At 40.1% G+C, this 20869-nt stretch overlaps 1 protein-coding gene across 3 annotated transcripts in view; it reads right to left on the bottom strand.

Annotated features, from left to right (window-relative positions):
- TENM2 (teneurin transmembrane protein 2) overlaps positions 1 to 20869 on the bottom strand; it is a 2186131-nt gene that overhangs the window by 130017 nt on the left and 2035245 nt on the right. For all 3 annotated transcript variants that reach the window (XM_088454943.1, XM_088454942.1, XM_088454944.1), the window contains 3 exons: positions 18658 to 18777; positions 11619 to 11880; positions 2185 to 2452 (listed from right to left, as the gene is read on the bottom strand). In XM_088454943.1, the coding sequence (XP_088311069.1) occupies positions 2185 to 2452; positions 11619 to 11880; positions 18658 to 18777 (650 nt within the window). The remainder of the gene's footprint in view (positions 1 to 2184; positions 2453 to 11618; positions 11881 to 18657; positions 18778 to 20869) is intronic.

Raw genomic sequence — 20869 nt, 5'->3', positions numbered from 1 at the left:
CCACCAAACTTCACAGTTGGCACAATGCAGTCAGACAGGTAACGTTCTTCCAGCATCCGCCAAACCCATCTGACTGCCCAACAGAGAAGCTTGATTCGTCACGCCACATAACACATTTCCACTGCTCCACAGTCCAATGTCGGTGTGCTTTACACCACTCCGTCCGACGCTTGGCATTGGACTTGGTGATGTGAGGCTTGCATGCAGCTGGTCGGCCATGGAAACCCATTCCATTAAGCTCCCTCTGCACAATTTTTGTGCTTACATTAATGCCAGTGGATGTTTGGAACTGTTCAGGTATGGAATCAACAGAGCATTGGTGACTTTTATGCACCATGTGCCTTAGCAGTCGTTGGCCCAGCTTTGTGATTTTACGTGGTCTTCTGCTTCGTGGCTGAGTTGCTGTTGTTCATAAACGCTATCACTTTCTAATACTATCACTTACAGTTGACCGTGGAATATCCAGCAGGAATGAATTTCCACGAACCGTCTTATTGCAAAGGTGGCATCCTATCACAGTACCACGCTTGAAGTCACTGAGCTCTTCAGAATGACCCATTTTGTATCACAAATGTTTGCAAATGGAGACTGCATGGCTAGGTGCTTGATTTTAAACACCTTTGGCAACGGGTCTGATTAAAACACCTCAATTCAACAATTAACAGGTGTGGAAAATATTTTGGTCTATATAGTGTATGTAGCAAAAAAAAGGTTTGCGGAACTTGCTATGTGTTAGCCTAGTTACACAGAGCAGATAAAGCAGTCTTCCACATGTGGTGATTCCTTTCAAAATTACAAAACTGTATAAATAACATACAAGTACAAGATAAAAAGCGATTACTCAGATAAGATAAAAAGCAAATAAGTACAATGACTGGGTGGTATGATGCAGCTTCCATTTCCACACAATTGATCCAACAGTGCTCACAGGGATATCGAAGCACTTGGATATTATTTTTTTACCTTTTTCTAACTCTCTGGGCTTCATTTCAAAGCTTTTCTTTAGGTTCACAGTTTGATCAATGTTATTTACATTTGTTTCCTTTCCATAAAAGATGAAATTTTTAATGATTCACAGATAGAGGGCAATCTTTCATCTGTGTAAACTTGCTTCCACAGCACAGGGGTCTAATACTTATTCAAGCAGCAGTTTACAGTTTTTATTTTTTTTATGCGTTTTAAAATAAATGTTAAGACCCTAATGTTTCCCAATACTCCATGTAAGTGTTATTAGTAATACAGACACATATTTAGATTTTTTTTTTTTAGGAGGTTGAATACTTTTGCAAGTCATTGTAAATTAGAGTAGTTGAGTGGAATGAGGATGCGTGGACCCAATTTGAATGCTTATATTTTAGGTAATTCCTTTCTGTGCAGAGGTTTCACAGCCATTCCATTCCACAAAATTACTTCATTTTAGCTCGGAGAAACTCTTACATGGCACACGTTCTTCTATTTACATTTCATAGAATTGTATTTCTAGGTGCACTTTAAACAATTTTAAAGCACTATAATAAAAATCATCAAACAAAAAAATCCATATACAGTATAATAAAGGCAAAATCATTGTCCTCTCACTAATATTTACATAAGGGACCAGGAGAAAAACTGCAAAGTTTTATTAATAAATTAAATCATTCAAGTGTCTGCAGCCAAGTAGCGTTATGGTGTGTACACACGTGGCGATATAAATGATCGATTTGAAAAATAACGATATTATCGTTACCGTTATCGTTCAAATCGGTCATTTAAATGGTCCCTACCAACTTACCATCGACCAGAGATGTCTGGCCACGTATGGACGATAGCGATATCGTTCATCGGCCGTGCATGCCGGTCAACTTGCTCCATATCGAGCAGGTTACTATAGGGACCCACGATCTCTATAGTCGTCGGTAAGTATGTGGTGTGTTGGGTGATCGATCATCGAGCACACCAGGGAGGGTGCATGACGATGGGTAATCGATATTGATCATCCAGCACACCAGGGAGGGTGCATGACGATCTGCCAGCGATATCGTATCGCTGACTGATCGCTACATGTGTATGCACCATTAGATTCAGAACGCAAAGATTTCTGTATCAGAAGGTAAGGCTGATAAGTATTCCTAGGCCACAACTAGCTCAGGGATAAAGCAACCACTTTATTTATAAAACATGAATTCCTACTGCAGTAATACGTACCTACGGCATCTGACAGTCCATACACTTTTTGACCATATGCGTCATTTTTATCCCAGACAAACGTATAGGCTAAATTTGGTGATGCTTGGAATGTCTTCTGGAATAAATGTCCTTCAACTGCCACCATTAAATGAACTTTAAGAAGGTTAAGCGGGACCGTAGATTGGGTCATAGTGATCTTTAATAGTGACTTGTACCCCTGAGTTCGAGAACTTAGATAGCAAAGTCTTAGGTTTGAGCCTGGCATCTCTATCTCCTCATGAAGAACCTAAGAAAAAGAAAAACATTTAGATTTCGTTAAAAACGATACAGAAATCAGTGATATATATCTATATATATATATATATAATATAATTTAAATACAAAGATATATATATATATATATATACATATATAAAAAGTGGGAGGCACATATAGAAACCGTTGCAATTCCTACACCATTCACCTGAATTGGATGTAATTACGCTCAAATTAAATCTGAAAGTCTACAGTTAAAGCACATCTTCTTTGTTTCATTTCAAAGCCATTGTGGTTGTGAATAGAGGCCAAAATATGAAAATTCTGTCAATGTCCCAATATTTATGGACCTGACTGTATATATATATATATTTATATATATATATATATATATATATAGTCAACGAAAAAATTTATATCACCGTGCGCAAGATGTTGGTCTCAGCTTATAATACAGGTAAAGTCCTTTATTACAAATTCACTGTTTGCAGCATGTTTCTCCAAGTATCCTCCTCAGGAGTTCAATATAAGAATTTCTGGTCAAAGAAGGAGAACGGTGCGCACTACAGTTAGTAAATGAAATGATTTATTTAATAGAGCACACATAGACAACTGTATTAGGATAGCAAAATGGCTACTGACAGCCATTTCTATTCATGGTTCTTATGTGTGTATCAGACATGAAGTGGTATCAGGCATGAAATGGTACAGGAATGTGGAAGCTGACAGGCCATAAATCCTTTAGGCGTTGTCTACTGCGATGTACGCTTGCATTAAGTTTTAGAAGTCCTTATCAGTAGTTAACCAATAAAGTAGTTTGAAGTAGGTTTATGCCCATATTAGTAAGAGTTAGATGGGTATGCAAGTAGGATACTATATAAACAAAGAACAAAGAAGCTTCCAGTGGCCTGCCCTATGCCTGGACCAGAGACTGCAGCTGGTGGCTAGGATGTTGTTCGTTCCAGCTCTATTATGAGAGGAGGCTCCTGGATCGTGTAACCATCTTATATTCCGAAACTAAGTAACTATTATTCTTCCATATCTTGTTATCTGTTGTAATAAATTATATCTTTTTTCAAGATATTGGTTTGTGTCACTTAATTAACCTTCTGTATCCAAGAACCTTATCTCGTTCCACCGGGAACATTAAAGTGGTGTCAGAAGTGGGATACAGAGAGTTAATAGTCATAAATCTGCTTGGAATGTGTAGTCGATTGTTTTAGCATTGCTGTGCAAACGTAGTGTTGTGCAAATGCAGGGTTGTGAATGAGGGAGGTGTGACCTGATCAGTCACAGAGTGTATACTGTACATCACAGTATATCTGTATGTTGTCTGTTTACTGTCTTTGTGTTTGTGTTGTTGAAACAAACAAGAATAATGCATTTTAAGATTTTTAAGAAATTTGCAAATATGTTGAAAAGTGAATTAGGATTTCAGCTGGCTGATTTCCAGAAAAAGCATAATGTTGGTTTTTCACTGCCTGGTATTGATAAGCGTAAAAATAGTGAGATTTTGCATAGACCAATATATGTTGAAAGAAGTGTAAAATCTGTTGAGAAGAATGCAGTGATAAGAAAACCTGTCTCACAGACAGAGAGAGTAAGCCTGAATTCACATTGTCCCAGAAATTCCATAGGGAGGGGGAGTGAATCCCCACAAGTAAGAGCTGAGATGTCAGCTAGCGCAGAAATAAGTGCTGATTTATTACACACAGAAAGTGTAGAAATTAGTGAGTTTGAGATACACAGAGAAGTGTGTCAGAAAGAACTTGAAACAGAAATTAAGCAATGTATTCACACTACAGTAAATTTGTTTGATCTGAGCAGTGTGATGAAAATTTATGATTTGACAACATGTGAACAAATTGATGAAACCCATGAATGCAAAGAATATGTCCAGAAATCAGAGTCAAAATTGAATGCAGATGAAGTTTCTAATAACATGCCATTGGTTAGTGATACTCTTAAGGTGAATGATGGTATGTCTGACTTGTCCAGGAGTGTCCCGTTTGCTATGCAATGTGAACTGATTGAAAAAAAAGATGTGTGTGCATGGCCATTCAGAGGGGTGTCGCTAAGTGGTGGTGATGATGCCTTTTGCCTTGCCCAATAAGACAAAAGTGAAGGGGTGGGAATTAGGCAGGATTGCAGTTATAGACCATACCCCTGAGGCTGAAGACTCCCATTGTGACAACATTACTTTTACATGGCATGATCAACGTATCATTGTTGAGTTTAACAATGCAAAAAGTGAACAAGATGTGTTTTCTGATGAAACATCCATTGCCAATGATGTTCATAGTTTACTTGCTCATTGTGAAGGAGGGGTTGGTGGGTACACACTGACTAACGACAAGGGGCATACATGCATTACAGACACACTGACTGTGGGAATATTTTGTGACAAAGTTGCAGATTTTGTGTTTGGTAATGAAATTCGCATCCCAGTGTATTTCCTTATAAAGCCTTACCAGCCAAAGGTTTTGAAGCAGCTGAAAGACACACAGTTGCTAACGACAATGGCAGAAACTCTCATGCTGATTGATGAGTTCAAAGTGATACTTGCTGACCGAGTGAAATTTAAACCAATGTTTGAACTGTCCACACTGGATTTCTTTATGATCACAGCTCCACGGTGGTGGGAAGATTTCCAAGACAGAGAGCATTATTGGTTCAAGACTATGGTGCTATCTGCACCCACACAGGACTGTTGTGGATTTTTGCTGAAGCAAAGCAGCTATCTTTACAAGCTGACAGCCGACAGACTGAAGAAGGGTCTAGCGAACTTGTGGAATCTATGACTGTTTTTCAAGTCACTGACAAGACTGAATGCCCTGTAAGTCTTCACACTGAGAAATGGACATTTGACACAAAGTCTATATGGACTGCTGCTGTCCAAAGCTGGAAGATCGACGTGGGACATGCTGATACACACACCTACAGCTTCAATGGTGTGTGCACAAGTGAACTGAGCACAGAACATGGTGTGCAATTCACCGCAAAGACAGCACTGATGGTGCTAGAACTGTTAAGCCATGACGGAGCTGAAGCTGCATTTGAGCAAGCTCAAATCAAAGGGATTCCTTACATCCAAATCATGGTCAGAGACATTGCAAAAACCTGTTACGTTTGCCAACAGCTGGAAATGTGGCCTACCTTGCTTGCTACTGAAGGCCTCATATACTGTGTAATAATGACTGCACAAGTCTGGCAATTTGAATTCATCGTTTGCCACCAAGAAGATGGAGGACAAGTGCTGTACTGAACAGCTTCAAAACACTTATTCAGGAGTGAAGTTGTCTTAAGCAGAGTGATACAACATAAGAGACTTTCCTGAAGATGTGACACAGACTGATTTGTTGATATTATGGGATGTCCAAGAAGATTCAAGCAGGCAGACACCCATTTTACAGAAACAACATGGAGTATATTGGGTTATCTATGCTTCATACCATTCACAAAACTGACATCAGTATGATTGAATGAGTGAATGTGTTGCTTAGGAAACAGGAATGTTCACATATATATACAATGTTGGGGTTTTTAGAGCAGGCTGTATACAGTATATATATTTTGATAACTGGAGGGTGGTAAAAGGTTGAATTTTAAAGTAAGATATCTGGTGCACAGACACAAACACTTATGATAAGTTGTTAAGAAATGTTTAGTAGGAAGAGAATAGAGACAGGTGTAAGAGATAATTGCAGCAGGATAAGTAAATGCTAATTTTATTTTGTTGATATGGTTTATCTCACACTGTTTATTTGTTTAAGCCAACAGGTTGCTGGTTGAATCGTCGCTGGAGGTGAGACGGCGCTGGCGTGCCTGAGATGACGATGGCCAGAGAGTGATTTGTTATACAGGAGATAGAGTCCAGGAGGACAACAGAGTTATATATCTGATGGCACAGCTATTACATACATCTGTGTGTATTGTGCAAGACTGAACTTGTGCCATATATTGGTTGGATCCACACTCTCACCAATATTCTCAAGACTTTTTCAAGATTTAATTGAACTGAACTTTATTTTACTTTACTGATAATAATTATCTTATAAGTAACTGATATATTTGATATAATCATATGTATTATTCACTGTTTTATTAGAGTATTCACATATAAAAGGGGATTGTTTATGTTTGAGTGCATGGTGGGTAGAAAGATATTTTAAATATTGGATGTAGGAGCTCAATTGATTAATACTGCCAGGGAATGGTGGGCTCTGTTAAACATTACACGTAATTGTAGTGATACCCCAGACATGATGCAATTAACACCTGATCCTGATAAGAGCAGAGATCTTTTGGCCAATGTATACACTGTGGTGGCTAATATTCCATATATTCTTCCAGATGATTTGTATTACCTTTGTGGGAGAAAAGCCTACAAATGGTTGCCCTATGGGGGATTTGGTAATTGTACATTGGGACGTTTGATACCCACCACATTCTTTACAGATGGGAATCAAGTTAATACCAAGCAGATTCCACATCATTTGCTGACCAGTGCGGCCTTTAAAACAGTATTATGAGGAAAGTTGGTCACAGTGGTTCAACCCTGTTCAGGGTTGGTTCACTGGTTTACTGCATATGCTTACTTATGGAATCATGATTATAATATGTATGTATCTTGGGATCAAGGTATTATTTCTTTGTGTAGGGAAATGTTGTAACATGCTGGATTCTGTTAAATTAATGCCGATTAGGAGGAAAGATTCCTATGAGAACATGATATACATGTCTTCCACACCATAAGCCAAAGGGTGGATTGTATTGGGATAGCAAAATGGCTACTGACAGCCATTTCTATTCATGGTTCTTATGTGTGTATCAGACATGAAGTGGTATCAGGCATGAAATGGTACAGGAATGTGGAAGCAGACAGGCCATAAATCCTCTAGGCGTTGTCTACTGCGATGTACGCTTGCGTTAAGTTTTAGAAGTCCTTATTAGTAGTTAACCAATAAAGTAGTTTGAAGTAGGTTTATGCCCATATTAGTAAGAGTTAGATGGGTATGCAAGTAGGATACTATATAAAGGACCAGAGACTGCAGCTGGTGGCTAGGATATTGTTCGTTCCAGCTCTATTCTGAGAGGAGGCTCCTGGATCGTGTAACCATCTTATATTCCTAAGCTAAGTAACTATTATTCTTCCATATCTTGTTATCTGTTGTAATAAATTATATCTTTTTTCAAGATATTGGTTTGTGTGGCTTAATTAACCTTCTGTATCCAAGAACCTTATCTCGTTCCACCGGGAACAACAACTTACATTTAAGTTTCCAGCAAGCAGCATACACATTATGGCAAAATATTGCGGGATTCGCGGAAGCCTCAGAGCGACACCAACAGCCTGGATGTAAACAACAGCGCTTGTGATCTTAACCGGTGTTAGCGGTGCTCGCGACTCGGCTCGCTCCCCCTCTTACAGACTTTACCAAGAAAGCGGCGGCGTCACAACGTCGTGATGTCACCAACGTTGTGACGCCGCCGCTTTCTTGGCTTTGAGGCTCCTGCGAATCCCGCTATATTTTGCCATAATGTGTATGCTGCTTGCTGGAAACTTAAATGTAAGTTGTCTATGTGTGCTGTATTAAATAAATCCTTTCATTTACTAACTGTGGTGCGCACCGTTCTCCTTCTTTGACCATATATATATATATATATATATATATGTTTTTCTATAGCTCCACCCTCAGTTCCTGAACTTATTTTCCAAGAAATATAGCCATGTATATACTGTATGTATTTATATATATATATATATATATACACACAGTATATATATATATATATATATATATATATATATATTTATCTCAAACTTTTAAAATGTATTATTCCCTCTCAGAGCTTTTAGCAGCTGTATTGTATTAAAATTAATGTGTTGTTTCTTGGAACAACATTTTCTATTTGGTGGAGTTATACCACTCTGGTGTGTGACGTGATCTTACCCTATAATAATAATAATAATAATAGCCAGTGGAATAAAGAGAATTGCTAGAGTAAAAAAGGGACTGAATCACCTGGTGACTAATAGCTAGACTGAAGCAATTATACATAATGTGCTGTGCTGGTGAAGTGGCTGTTACGTTGGTTAGGAATGGATGGATAGAAGTTATGCCACTTAAACATTCAAAGTCTATATGAACTACAACTGTAATATGTACAAGCAATTAGTCTGACAGCAGCTTCAATATAAGTTGTTTATAAGTTGTTGCACGGCTTCCCTAGTTGCATCATTCATATGTTTAACAACTGTCGTTTCGTAAAATGTTGGGACAGCCTTGGACTGTATAGGCTACATACTGAGATTACCAGAGACATTTTTTTTTTTTACTTTTCATAATAACTTGTTATTTTTTTGTGAGTTGGACTGTGTCCATCTATATAGTTATACCACTTCTGTGGTTGAAGAATTACAAGCTGAAGCAAACATTTATTTATATTACCGTAATGGAGCACAACTGTAAATACAGTCCTGCTTCTTATACACAGCTATTGATACAGCACATTATCAACAAGGACACACTATCAGGTTATATAAAATGAATAGTTATAGTTCATTAGTGCCCATGCATGAACATAAATGAGTTCCAGCTGTAGTGTGCATCCACAGAACAGTCACAGAATCTTCTGTATACTGTATGCAGGGCTCCAGTCCCATAGTGGCATGACCACGTCCCTTACAAAAATACGAATATGAATAACAGGGCGCTGTTTGACCCTCAGCCGGGGCAAATCCAGGAAAGGGGGGCAATCAGTGCGATCAATCCAAGCCCCCCCTGTGTATTAGCATCTTACCTTGCTCCTCCTTGGCGGCACCATCTTCCCAGTGATATTTGGTAAGATGGCGCGTGCGTACAAAAGAGCAAAGACTGGCACAGTGCCAGAGTCTTCGCTTTCACTGTGCGGGGCAATATTCTAAAAGATGTTACTGGGAAAATGGCACTCTGGAGGAGGGACACACTTGCCAGAGCAAAATAAGTATATTCGGGGGGTTGGGGGCGGCAGACCTGGACCCCCAACAAGCCCGGGCCCAGGTAATTAGTTCCCGCCCCCCCTCCCTTGACTGTATGTATATAATATTATTTTTTTGCCATATTATTACCATAGGAACGAAAGTGACATAAAATACAGAACACTGCAGAATATGTATATAAGCATTGCTGCATCAGCAGTCATAATACTCAAATAAGCAGCGGGGGCAAAACTCAAAGGTTGGGCAGTGAGGAGGAGATGGTGGCAGAAGCGAGGGCAGGAAAAGCATATGAGGGAAGAGGGCCCTGCTCGTCAGAGCTTATAGTCTAAAAGGGGGGATGCAGTCTAAAAGGACGTGAATACAGATTTGTCCACATACATCTGTACTACGTGTGCTACAAGTCGTTACACATAAAGTGTGAGAACCGTGCGACTCTGTAGCGCCGAGCATCTTTACGTGCAACTTTTTCCTTAAAATGTGTCTTATGCGCAAAGTGACGCTAATAGGAAACACAAGCAGCTTCTGCCAATTAAAATTATTTACAGCATGCCTATATTCTGTGTGCGACTGCGGCTGTATCTGTATGTGAAATGCTATGTTACACTGTAACAGCCGCTGACACTGTAATGTAGCATTTCACATGCAGATACACCCGCAGTTACACACAGAATATAGGCATGCTGTAAATAATTTTAATTAGCAGAAGTGACTGCGGCTGTATCTGCATGTGAAATGCTACGTTACACTGTAACAGCCACTGACACTGTAATGTAGCATTTCGCAATCAGAGATACACCCGCAGTTACACACAGAATATAGGCATGCTGTAAATAATTTTAGTTAGCAGAAGCGACTGCGGCTGTATCTGCATGTGAAATGCTACGTTACACTGTAACAGCCGCTGACACTGTAATGTAGCATTTCGCAATCAGAGATACACCCGCAGTTACACACAGAATATAGGCATGCTGTAAATAATTTTAATTAGCAGAAGTGACTGCGGCTGTATCTGTATGCGAAATGCTACGTTACACTGTAACAGCCGCTGACACTGTAATGTAGCATTTCACATGCAGATACACCCGCAGTTACACACAGAATATAGGCATGCTGTAAATAATTTTAATTAGCAGAAGTGACTGCGGCTGTATCTGCATGTGAAATGCTACGTTACACTGTAACAGCCGCTGACACTGTAATGTAGCATTTCGCAATCAGAGATACACCCGCAGTTACACACAGAATATAGGCATGCTGTAAATAATTTTAATTAGCAGAAGTGACTGCGGCTGTATCTGCATGTGAAATGCTACGTTACACTGTAACAGCCGCTGACACTGTAATGTAGTATTTCGCAATCAGAGATACACCCGCAGTTACACACAGAATATAGGCATGCTGTAAATAATTTTAATTAGCAGAAGTGACTGCGGCTGTATCTGCATGTGAAATGCTACGTTACACGTAACAGCCACTGACACTGTAGCGCAGCATTTTCCATGCAGATACACCCGCAGTTACACACAGAATATAGGCATGCTGCATATCTTTTTAGTCAGCAGCAGCTGCTTGTGCCTCCTATTCACACCGCTTAGAGCATCACGGAGTAGATATCATGGAGGAGACCTCCATGCAAACAAGGGCTGAGCAAGGAAATATACTTTAACAAAGTAAAACAAAAGCAACAGCAACATAACACAGTAAAACAAGACCTTTCCAAGTTTATCTAGTTCTTTTGCTGCCTTTATTTCTGTGCCCATGATTCTTTTGACCGTGTATTTAGTTCTACACAATAAACACCACAATGCTAAAATCTTTTTTCCTGAATAAAGAAAAAAGTATTACAAACTACAAAGTGATCTATGCAGTCTTAGAACTTTATAATGTACTGGTTAAGATAAATGATACACTTGAATAACAAAAGAATATATATTTTTTTCTTATTATCTGTGTATGACTTTTTGTACTAACCCTGAGCATTTTAAGATTTAATGTATCTTTAGAAAATACAATTCTGCAGAGATTACATTGTATTGCGAACCTCTAGTTGAACCTGTGCATTCCAAGTGAAATAAACAGGAATGTGATCCCTCTGAAACCATACAAGTAACTACTCTGAAATGGTAATTTGTTTGTTAAGTATTATGGTGTATATTATCACTGCACAATGCTTCGCTTTTTATGTATGCATGATGCATTGCTTCAGATTGACTACCTGCGTCTCTGGGACGATAGGGTTCCGTCTGGGTGAAGAGCTGAAGAAGGTGGAAAGAGGAGAAGAGATAATAACTGGGTCAGGTCTCACAAAGCCACTTAAGTCACAGCTAGGAATGGTGTTTTCTTCTGTCTTCATTGCAAGGGTGTCCATTGCATAAAAGCTGTTCCAAGGCAGCCACACAGTCCTCTCTTGGCTCATGAAGGGGGCTCGCTCAAAGTGAAGAGTTAAGGAAGCTCCGCCATTGGCTATTAAGTCAAACCTGAAATGAAAACATATTGGGAAAACCTTATAGTACAATATTAACTGCAATTGTTGCAAATTAATTAGAGATGCCCAGGGGCACTGGTAGGCTTTGCCATGAGGGACCCAATTCCTGTGTCTCAGTTACAGAGTTAGTGGTAATTGTTTAAATTTAATGGATTTATAGAAGTTATATATTTTATTAAAATGCGGTTACAAAGGGTTTTCTTTCCTTAGTATAGAGAGACAGATCAATCAATGTCACAAAGTTGTTGGCATCTCTGATTCAGTGATGGACGGTATTGCACAGTGACAAGGAAGCGGTTCTGCAGTACCGACAAGGAAGCGGTTCTGCAGTACCGTCCAACTAAATGTAAATGAAGCAGGAGGTGTCTGTAGGAATGTCAGGAAGTTGTTGGCAGAATACATTTTAAGAAAAAAGGTTTCCTCAACTCAGTTACTGCAGAACACTGGTACATAGCTAAGGATGCAATATATGCTTACAATACGTCACAATGAATATAAATAAATTCCGATTACCCAGACTAGAAGCAGAAAATCTGAAAATTAAAATAAAGAAGACCAAGAAAAGATTTGTGGAAGGAGAACATGACTGAGGTACGAATAAGCAGGTATAAGGTGAAAGGGGAAATATATACATGAAGGTAAAGGGTGAGGGGGTGGCCTTAAGCTCATACTGGGTTATGGAGGGGTTATTTCTTTTTTCCATGAATAAATATAAATAAAACGCATCTCAGCATGGTGTAGTGGTAAATGGCCAGTGGAGTGGGCCAGGGCAAGTTTGTCAAATATGCTGTTGGAGCTGTTTGCCATATTGGTCTGGGTGGAGCTATGGGTAAGGGCTTTCAGGATCAGAGACTTTGGTGTCACGGCGATAAAGAGTGTGCTCATGGCTATTAGTAACCCTCTAGTAATAATCTTCTTCATCATCCTGTAATTAATCTGTTGCATCAGTTAAAATGGAACATTTTCCTTCATACAAAGCACCTGTCAAGGATTGGAGAATGGGAGAGCTGACATGCAGGGTATCAGAGTCAGTGGTAACATGGACACTAGTGGACAGCACTTGGGCAGAATATGATACAATAGGGCGTGAATGGCAGACTTGGAATTTGTTTATTCAATTGTCCAGGAATGTTAAGGAATATTGCTCTTGTTTTTAGGTTTACATTTTTTCAGCCAAACTGGGTCGGCCAAAGAATAAAAGACCTGGCAAAATAATTTATCATTGCTGTAATAATTTATATATATATATATATAATAATAATAATAATAATAATAATAATAATATGTGTGTGTGTACTAGGCACATATCGTATATCCCAATATGCAGGGGTATGCTGCTGGTGCGGCCACACAGGGCGGCATCACCTGGGGGGGTGGTATTACGTTTCCATACTTTGGGGGGGTGGGGGGCCTTGCCCTGCCTAGTTTGGCAGTCCCGGGCCCCACAATTTCTGATGGCAGCCCTGTAGCGCTATATATGCTAAGAGTTTGACATTGAAATTTTGCTTTCCCTCTGGACATCTTAGTGTCATTGAGAATAAGGGAGATAGGAGCTCATTCAGACCCGCTCGCTAGATGCGATCGCTCGCTCCGAGCGTATGGAAATTCGGCTAAGTGACGTCAAGGCAACCGCTCGCAGAGCAAGTCATAAGCACACCCACTTTATTTTGGCAAACGATCACTTTTGAATGTAGACGCCCACCAGCCTGTCTAAAGACGCCCACTTGCGTACGTCATCTCCAGGAAGTGCATGAAACCATTGGTACATCAAGTGCCATCGGATGCGATCGCAGCCCTTGAGGTTGACTATACCCTGCCGCATGCACTGCGAGCACTTCAGTGTATATTTCTAGCAAGTGACATATCCTATGACGCTGGCTGTTAATTATGCATGCCTCTGAAACGGCGTTTAAAAACTTGCTCATGCGCACTGCGAACTATACGCATGCGCACATTTGCAAACATTGCCAGCAACGGGCGATCGCTGGCTAGCGAGCAGGTCTGAATCAGGTCCATAGTGTGCAGATAATAAATAGTTAACACTGAGTTGCAGGGATATAAGGAGCAGCAGACAGGGGAAGTTTTGGATCTGCTCTTTAGTGCATCCAGGATCTACTACAGGCATGTCAAACATGTGGCCCGAATAAACATTCTATGCGCCCTGACTGTGTGGACCCAAATATATCAGCGCCGATCGGGCAGTGTTAACTTTATTTTAAACTTTATTTAGTCTCTGAAGCTATCAGAGACTAAAGAAGCCTCTGATCGCTTTAGAGGCCAGCGTTCCTAGTGCTGCAGTGCGCGGGTGACTTCATGACATCACCCGCGTCGCCCACGATGAGAGGAGCCTGTGCCTGCTGCTCTGGATCTAATTAGATCTAGTCAGCGGCAGCGCCTACGCGGGAGTCATGACGGCGTGGACTGGAGCGGTGCCCAGCGGCCACCATGAAGAAAGGTAGGTACTGCACAGGTGAGTGGGGCCTGTTCTATACTGGGAGGGTGCACAGCATAAGGGGCACTACTGGGGCACAACATAAGGTGCACTACTATGGGCATTACTGGGGGCACTGCATAAGGTGCACTACTGGGTGCACTGTATAAGAGGCACTACTGGGGGCACAGCATAAGGTGCACTACTAGCGGCATTACTGGTGGCACTGCATAAGGGGCACTACTGGGTGCACTGCATAAGGGGCACTACTAAGGGCATTACTGGAGGCACTGCATAAGGGGCATTACTGGGGGCAATACTAGAGACATTACTGGGGGCTCTGCATAAGGGGCATTACTGGGGGCACAACATAAGGGGCATTACTGGGGGTACTGCATAAGGTTCACTACTAGGGGCACTGCATAAGGGGCAATACTAGGGACATTACTGCGGGCACAACATAAGGGGCATTACTGGGGCACTGCACTGCTCTTCCTGTGCCTCCCTGAATTTGTGCTCTTCTGTTTCCCTGCTAGTGCCGGATACCTGACCAAAGGGCCGTGACCTGCTTGCTGGGTGCAGCTTAAACCCAAATCCCAATTGGAGAGGTCACTGGTGAACATCTCCCAGTAAGTTAGATTCCGCACCTTTGGTCAGGTTTCGCCAACATCCGGTACTGGCGGATGAAAAAGACATATATTCAGGCTACTGGTCCCTTCACTCCCTAGGGCCTCGACTTCAGGCCTTCTGGCCTAAGACCCCCAGAGTGCAAACGTGACAAGTTGCTGGAAACTGAAAAAGGAAGTTTTCAGTCTCTTTAAATCTATTTGTAAGCAGTGTATGGGTAAGCTGGGTTTGTCAGAGGCAGAACAGAAGATGCCATGCCAGGTGGGGTTTAAGTGACAAGATAAACATGTACATCATGGGATTGGAATCAAGTCTCGTTGGATTGTATGTAAGGCCCAAATTGGTGCTATATTTAAAATGAAAAGGGGGAGGAAGAAGAATGGCATATTTGGGTAGAGGCAAGAGACAAGGCAGTGGGGTTAAGGTAATGGGATAAAGAAGTAGTAGTTGGCGAGCAAGATAAATTATGACCAATCACGATTACTAATAAAGTTAATCATTATTGTAATGTGGTTGGTGATGGTGACAAATAGATGCTGGGGGTACACGAGAACTGGGGATCAGGCAAGAATATATATTAACAAGCTAACTTGTGGGTAGCACAGACGGTGTAATGGTTAGTGTTACTGCCTCACAGCACTGATGTCGTGGGTTCGGTTCCCACTATGGCCCTAACTGTGTGGAGTTTGTTTATTGCTCCGATTTCCTCCCACACTCCAAAAAAATATACTGGTAGGTTAATTGGCTCCCAACAAAAAAAATTAACCCTAGTGTGTGTGAGTAGGGAATATAGATTGTAAGCTCCTCTGCGGCAGGGACTGATGTGAATGGCCAAATATTCTCTGTAAAGCGCTGCGGAATATGTGTGCGCTATATAAATAACTGGTAATAAATGTGCGATCTGTAACAGGGAAATTGTGGTGAGGCAGATTCAGATGGAAGATGGAGCTGTCTGCCATGTAGATTTTACACAGCCAGTTGTGTGGGTGCTTCAGAACCCAAAATGAATATTTGTGCTGCCACGCCATTTTAATGTCATATGGAGGATGTAATGAGATCAGACCAAATGATTTTTAAAAGTTGGCTCCTAATCATAGATATAATGCATTCGGGACCAACAGGGACTGGAGAAATCAGGTGGCACGCAGGGTTCTGCATAGATTTGTGGTATGAAATCAGTCTGCTGTGCTGGTGTCCTGCAGTGTTGTGGTTATGTGGTTGTCTCAGTAAGTAAGCATGGTAATAAGATAAAGGTACCCCCAAGGGCGAGGGAATTATAGTTATAGAAGAATGACATTCAAGGGCAGAAAAGAAGGCTACTATGGGGCAGGTCATGATGATTGTTAAAGATACACCTCCAAGTGCTTCACACACTTGGGACAGATAGCAGTGTGAGAAAATACAGTAGCTAAGCTTGTGTTATAAAGTGATTATTTAAGTGACGGAATGGTTACTTATATACATAGCTACATATTGCTGGTTAGGAGCATGTCATGCTAACTGATTTCTCCATGTATGTAATCAGAAGATACTGTGGCCAATTTGCATCATGATGTCAGTTCTAGTTACAGGTATGTCATCGTGCCAGAGGAAAAGAGCAGAAGTCATTATGAATACATCTATAACATAGTGATATATATGCCATGATACTAGGCACTTGCACAATCTACAGTAGTCACAGGAATTATTTTTAGATGTTATGCATTGTTACTCATACTAAGATGCCTTCCCATATACCCTTCTCCTCATTAACTCTGTAATGACAGGTCTAAATGGTTAAAAAATGAGAAAAAAATATTTATTTATTTATATTTAAACTTTTTGTTCCCTTTCAGTGATTACTTAGCATGGAAACTGAATGAGCACAATAGACAAGCCAAGTAATCATTATCCTCTGCCAATTGCTGTGTTTCTATGTAATTTCTAAAAACATCAGTGCATCACAAAAGAAACTACAGTCATTTCACTAAGTTGATTTAGCATAATATATATTTTGAATACATTATCAGTGGTATTGTTACAAGCGCAGACAAGGCGACAGCCAGCCACACTCCTTCTCTGGCAAAATCTTGCAGAGCTCAAATCTTTCTGCAGGAAATCAAACTTTACACACGACAATTAAAGTGAGGACTTAATGCTGTGTATTTTTCTGTATATATATATATATATATAGATGTTTTGTATATACCAAATATACATAAATAATTTATTTATTTTTATGATAATATACTGTATGCTTGATCAATATAATGAACACATGTTTAGCGATTGGTAGAATGTATAAACAAATCTATACAGTTAAATGAAAATTCTAAATTCACAACTTCAATTTGGATTGAGCTGTGCTGGAAGGGAGACGGATGTGATTTACCATTTCCTCTGGAAATCCTGTGTCTACTTTTGCCTAAAATGGTACATCAGATTAACATCCACCTGCATGGTAACAGAATGGTGAGCTACACTCTACCATAGGGTGTACACTCACCATAAAGTGTATATGAGGAAAATCTCTTTGTCAATCTGTGAAAGTTTATCATCTTTTTCATAATTAAAAACCAGAACCAGACTCCTAACTTTTTGGAGATTGCAGAACAGTATTAGAAAACCCCTAATGTAGCGACTGGAGAGCTCCCCCGAATGGTGATTATGAGGTATATTCATCATTACATAATTATCATTCGTGATAATTATGTTTTAAACTCGCTGCGAGTTTAAAAAAAACTTTGGAGGCATTCATCATGCCTCATTAACAAAAGTATCACTTCCGAAGAGATCCTATTTTTGCAGAGTCAGCTTTCTGGAAAAGTGATACTCTTCCCGCTACACCTGCCATGTCCCTATGGATTTCCCCACCGCTGCCGGCGTCTGTGGCTCGGAGGGTGTCTTGAAAAAAGGTTATAAATTCTAATTTTTATTTACACAGATCTGCTTGAGGGACAAGGCATGGGCGTAACTACCATAGGTGCAAGGGGTGCAGCTGCTATGGGGCCCAGAGCTTAGGGGGCCCATCTTCCTTGTCAAAGTTACATGTGTTATATACATTTTTCACCATTGGGTGGTACATAGGAGCCCTTACAAACTTTTGCTATGTGGCCTTCAAATACCTAGTTACGCCCCTGTTACAAAGCATATAAAGAGCACCAGGATGGAACTGCTGAAACCTGAAAATGTCCTGTCTGGCAGAGAAACTTTACATTTTACCTGGAGAGCAATCTGATTGGGGTTCTCTGTATTCTCCTACCACAAGTACGTAAGTTGTTTTTTTTCTACTTTTTATTTGAAAGAAATTAATTTTGCATAAGGTTAACGTATTTTATATTGTTATCTTATTTTATATATACATTAAGCATCGTAAGTATTTGCTCATATTAAACCTCATTTAATAAGGTTATGTCTGTTTTCTTATCAAATTCATGTGCAAACCAATTCAGCTAGTATAAGCCTAACATGACTGTAATACAGGTTATTACTTGGCTTATGATAGCTGTGATTAACTTAAAGCAAGTGTAATGAGATAAGGCAGGTAATAACCAATGCTCCCTATAACAGTTTGAAACAAAACTGGCGGTGGCAGTAAATGGGAATTAAATGTGAGCGTGTGATGTATCAGGGATTTGAAACCATTTTTTGCAAAACCAGGTGGATATTTTTAATGAATCCTTTGACAGGCAGGCTCAGGTCAGTATAATGTAAGAAATGGAGATTACTTACGTGCCATCCTGGCGTGTTATGGTATAACCATATTTTGGATATTTCACAAAAGACACATTGACACCAACTAGTGGCGTTCCATCTGTGGTCATGACTTGTCCTCTTATTAGTGAGACAAGGCTGCAAAAAGAAATTAAAATAAGAAAAACTGGTTGGTAAGGAAACAAGAACAAGACCTGCAGTAAAAGTAGGAGAGATCAATAAGACACTGTTTACGCTCTTTACATTGTTTTGATTCTGAATACTATGCAGGCAACTTTAGCACTGCAGAGATTTACCTTGGAAAAGATGCCATTTATATGTGATAGACAGGCGGACAAATTATAGTTGATTGGTCAGCTAGCAAGCAATGACAACAAAGAAAAAGGCTATTTCTCTAAGAACAACAGTTACAGTTTACATTATGTATGGTTTGATAAAGGGCTCAAAGATTTTTAAAACATACATCAATCTGTAATTCTGTGTGAGTGTGTTGCTTTCTTGTAATCAAAAATGTAATGTTCTATTCCTCTCTCCACCTCCACAAAGCAGAGTGTCCACACACTTAAACTACATAAAAACAGCAAAAATACATTGTTTCCTTTTGTTGGCACAGTATAACTAATACTGTTGGCTTATGCCTCATAATGTATCATTATTCACTTTATTAAATTATACATCATGAATGGGATAAGGTACATAGCTGTGGTTCATATGTAGCTGCACACTAATGCAAGCTGCCCCCGTTACATGGCCCACAGCGTACACCTACTCCATCAATGGGGAAGGCACAGCCCCTATCCTCATAAAAAGGAAAAACAAAGTAAATATAGAATGTTGAAACATTAGAGTACCCTGAATACAGCTGGGCACAGCCAGGGTGATCCTGTCACTCATCCTGAGGATGGAGATAATTAACGGCCTATTTATTAACAGCGTTCTTCCTATGAAAACATCCATAGACAGAAGTTTCCTCATATATAAGTATTGTGGCTATATAAGGAATCCGTAATGTAGGAGAGATCAGAGATTTCGCCTGCCTTTGGCAGATAAACGCCGCAGGCCGCAGTCACCATTATTTACAATGAGGACTGTGGTCAAAGGGTCGACACACTAAATGTTGCCATGTAAGAAGATCGACACGTACAAATGGTCGACCGTTTCAAAAGGTTGACATGCAAATGGTCGACACGTGATTATTATTTTTTAAGGGTTAGGCACTTAACCTAATGGTTAGGGTTAGGCACTTACCCCAAAGGTTAGGGTTAGGCACAAGGAGGGAGGGTCAGGGTTAGGCACTTACCCCAAAGGTTAGGGTTAGGCACCAGGAGGGAGGGTTAGGGTTAGGCACCAAGGGGAGGGTTAGGGTTAGGGTGAAGAGTAGGGTTAGAAAAAAAACATGTTGACTATTTTCATGTAGACCACATGCATGTCGACATTTTGTCATGCCGACCATTTGTACATGTCGACCTTTAGTCCCTGTCGACCTATTGCCTGTCTAACATCTGGTGTCTATCTAGACATTGTCTACCTTTTTACTGTAGATCTTTCAATCCATAACCCTTTTTTGAGGCACTGCATGAAAGAAAAACTTATGACTGCATAATTTGATGTATTTACACATAAACGTTACATACAGCATGTTACTTTTTCCTATAAAATGGACCTTTATAATTGTTTTGCTATCTGAACCTGTGTAATACAGTTGAATAAACTATAGGGTTAGTAATAGGGACAATATGCAAGAAGGTAGGGTATTCATATTTGGGTCAGATGAAAGGTAGAGACCTGTCTCTGGAAGTCAAGGACAGCATATAATTATACACTACAAGCTCCTCAAATTTAGTGTATGTACAAGTTAAATTAAAACCTTTTTACAGAGATATTCGATGCCCAGATTTCTGTGTCCATTATGCTCTTGAAACACACAGCTATAGATTGCATTGCTGCTATATAGTCTTCAGTAATTGTCTACCGTTATTGTTTGAAAGACGCAAGTTCCTCTCTTTAGAGTTACTGTGAGAACGTGTTTCCATTGTAAGCGCTGAAGAAAGGCAGACAGAGGAAAGCACTGTTTTATCCAAGCTGGCAAATTGGCAGATAGGCAGCTTACAACTTGGATTTAATAATTTAAAGGTAATTCTGTACAGGCAGTAATTCTTGACAACTAAAAATCCTGGACTACCTGCCAGGCTTAATGCAAAGGCTTCAAAATGACCAGCGCCTTACCATA

The sequence above is a fragment of the Taudactylus pleione genome, unplaced genomic scaffold (assembly GCF_031769625.1).
Source record: "Taudactylus pleione unplaced genomic scaffold, aTauple2 ptg000637l, whole genome shotgun sequence".
NCBI classification, from domain to species: Eukaryota; Metazoa; Chordata; class Amphibia; order Anura; family Myobatrachidae; genus Taudactylus; species Taudactylus pleione.
Note: the sequence above shows the minus strand (reverse complement) of the source record. Positions and strands in the feature narration are given on the sequence as shown.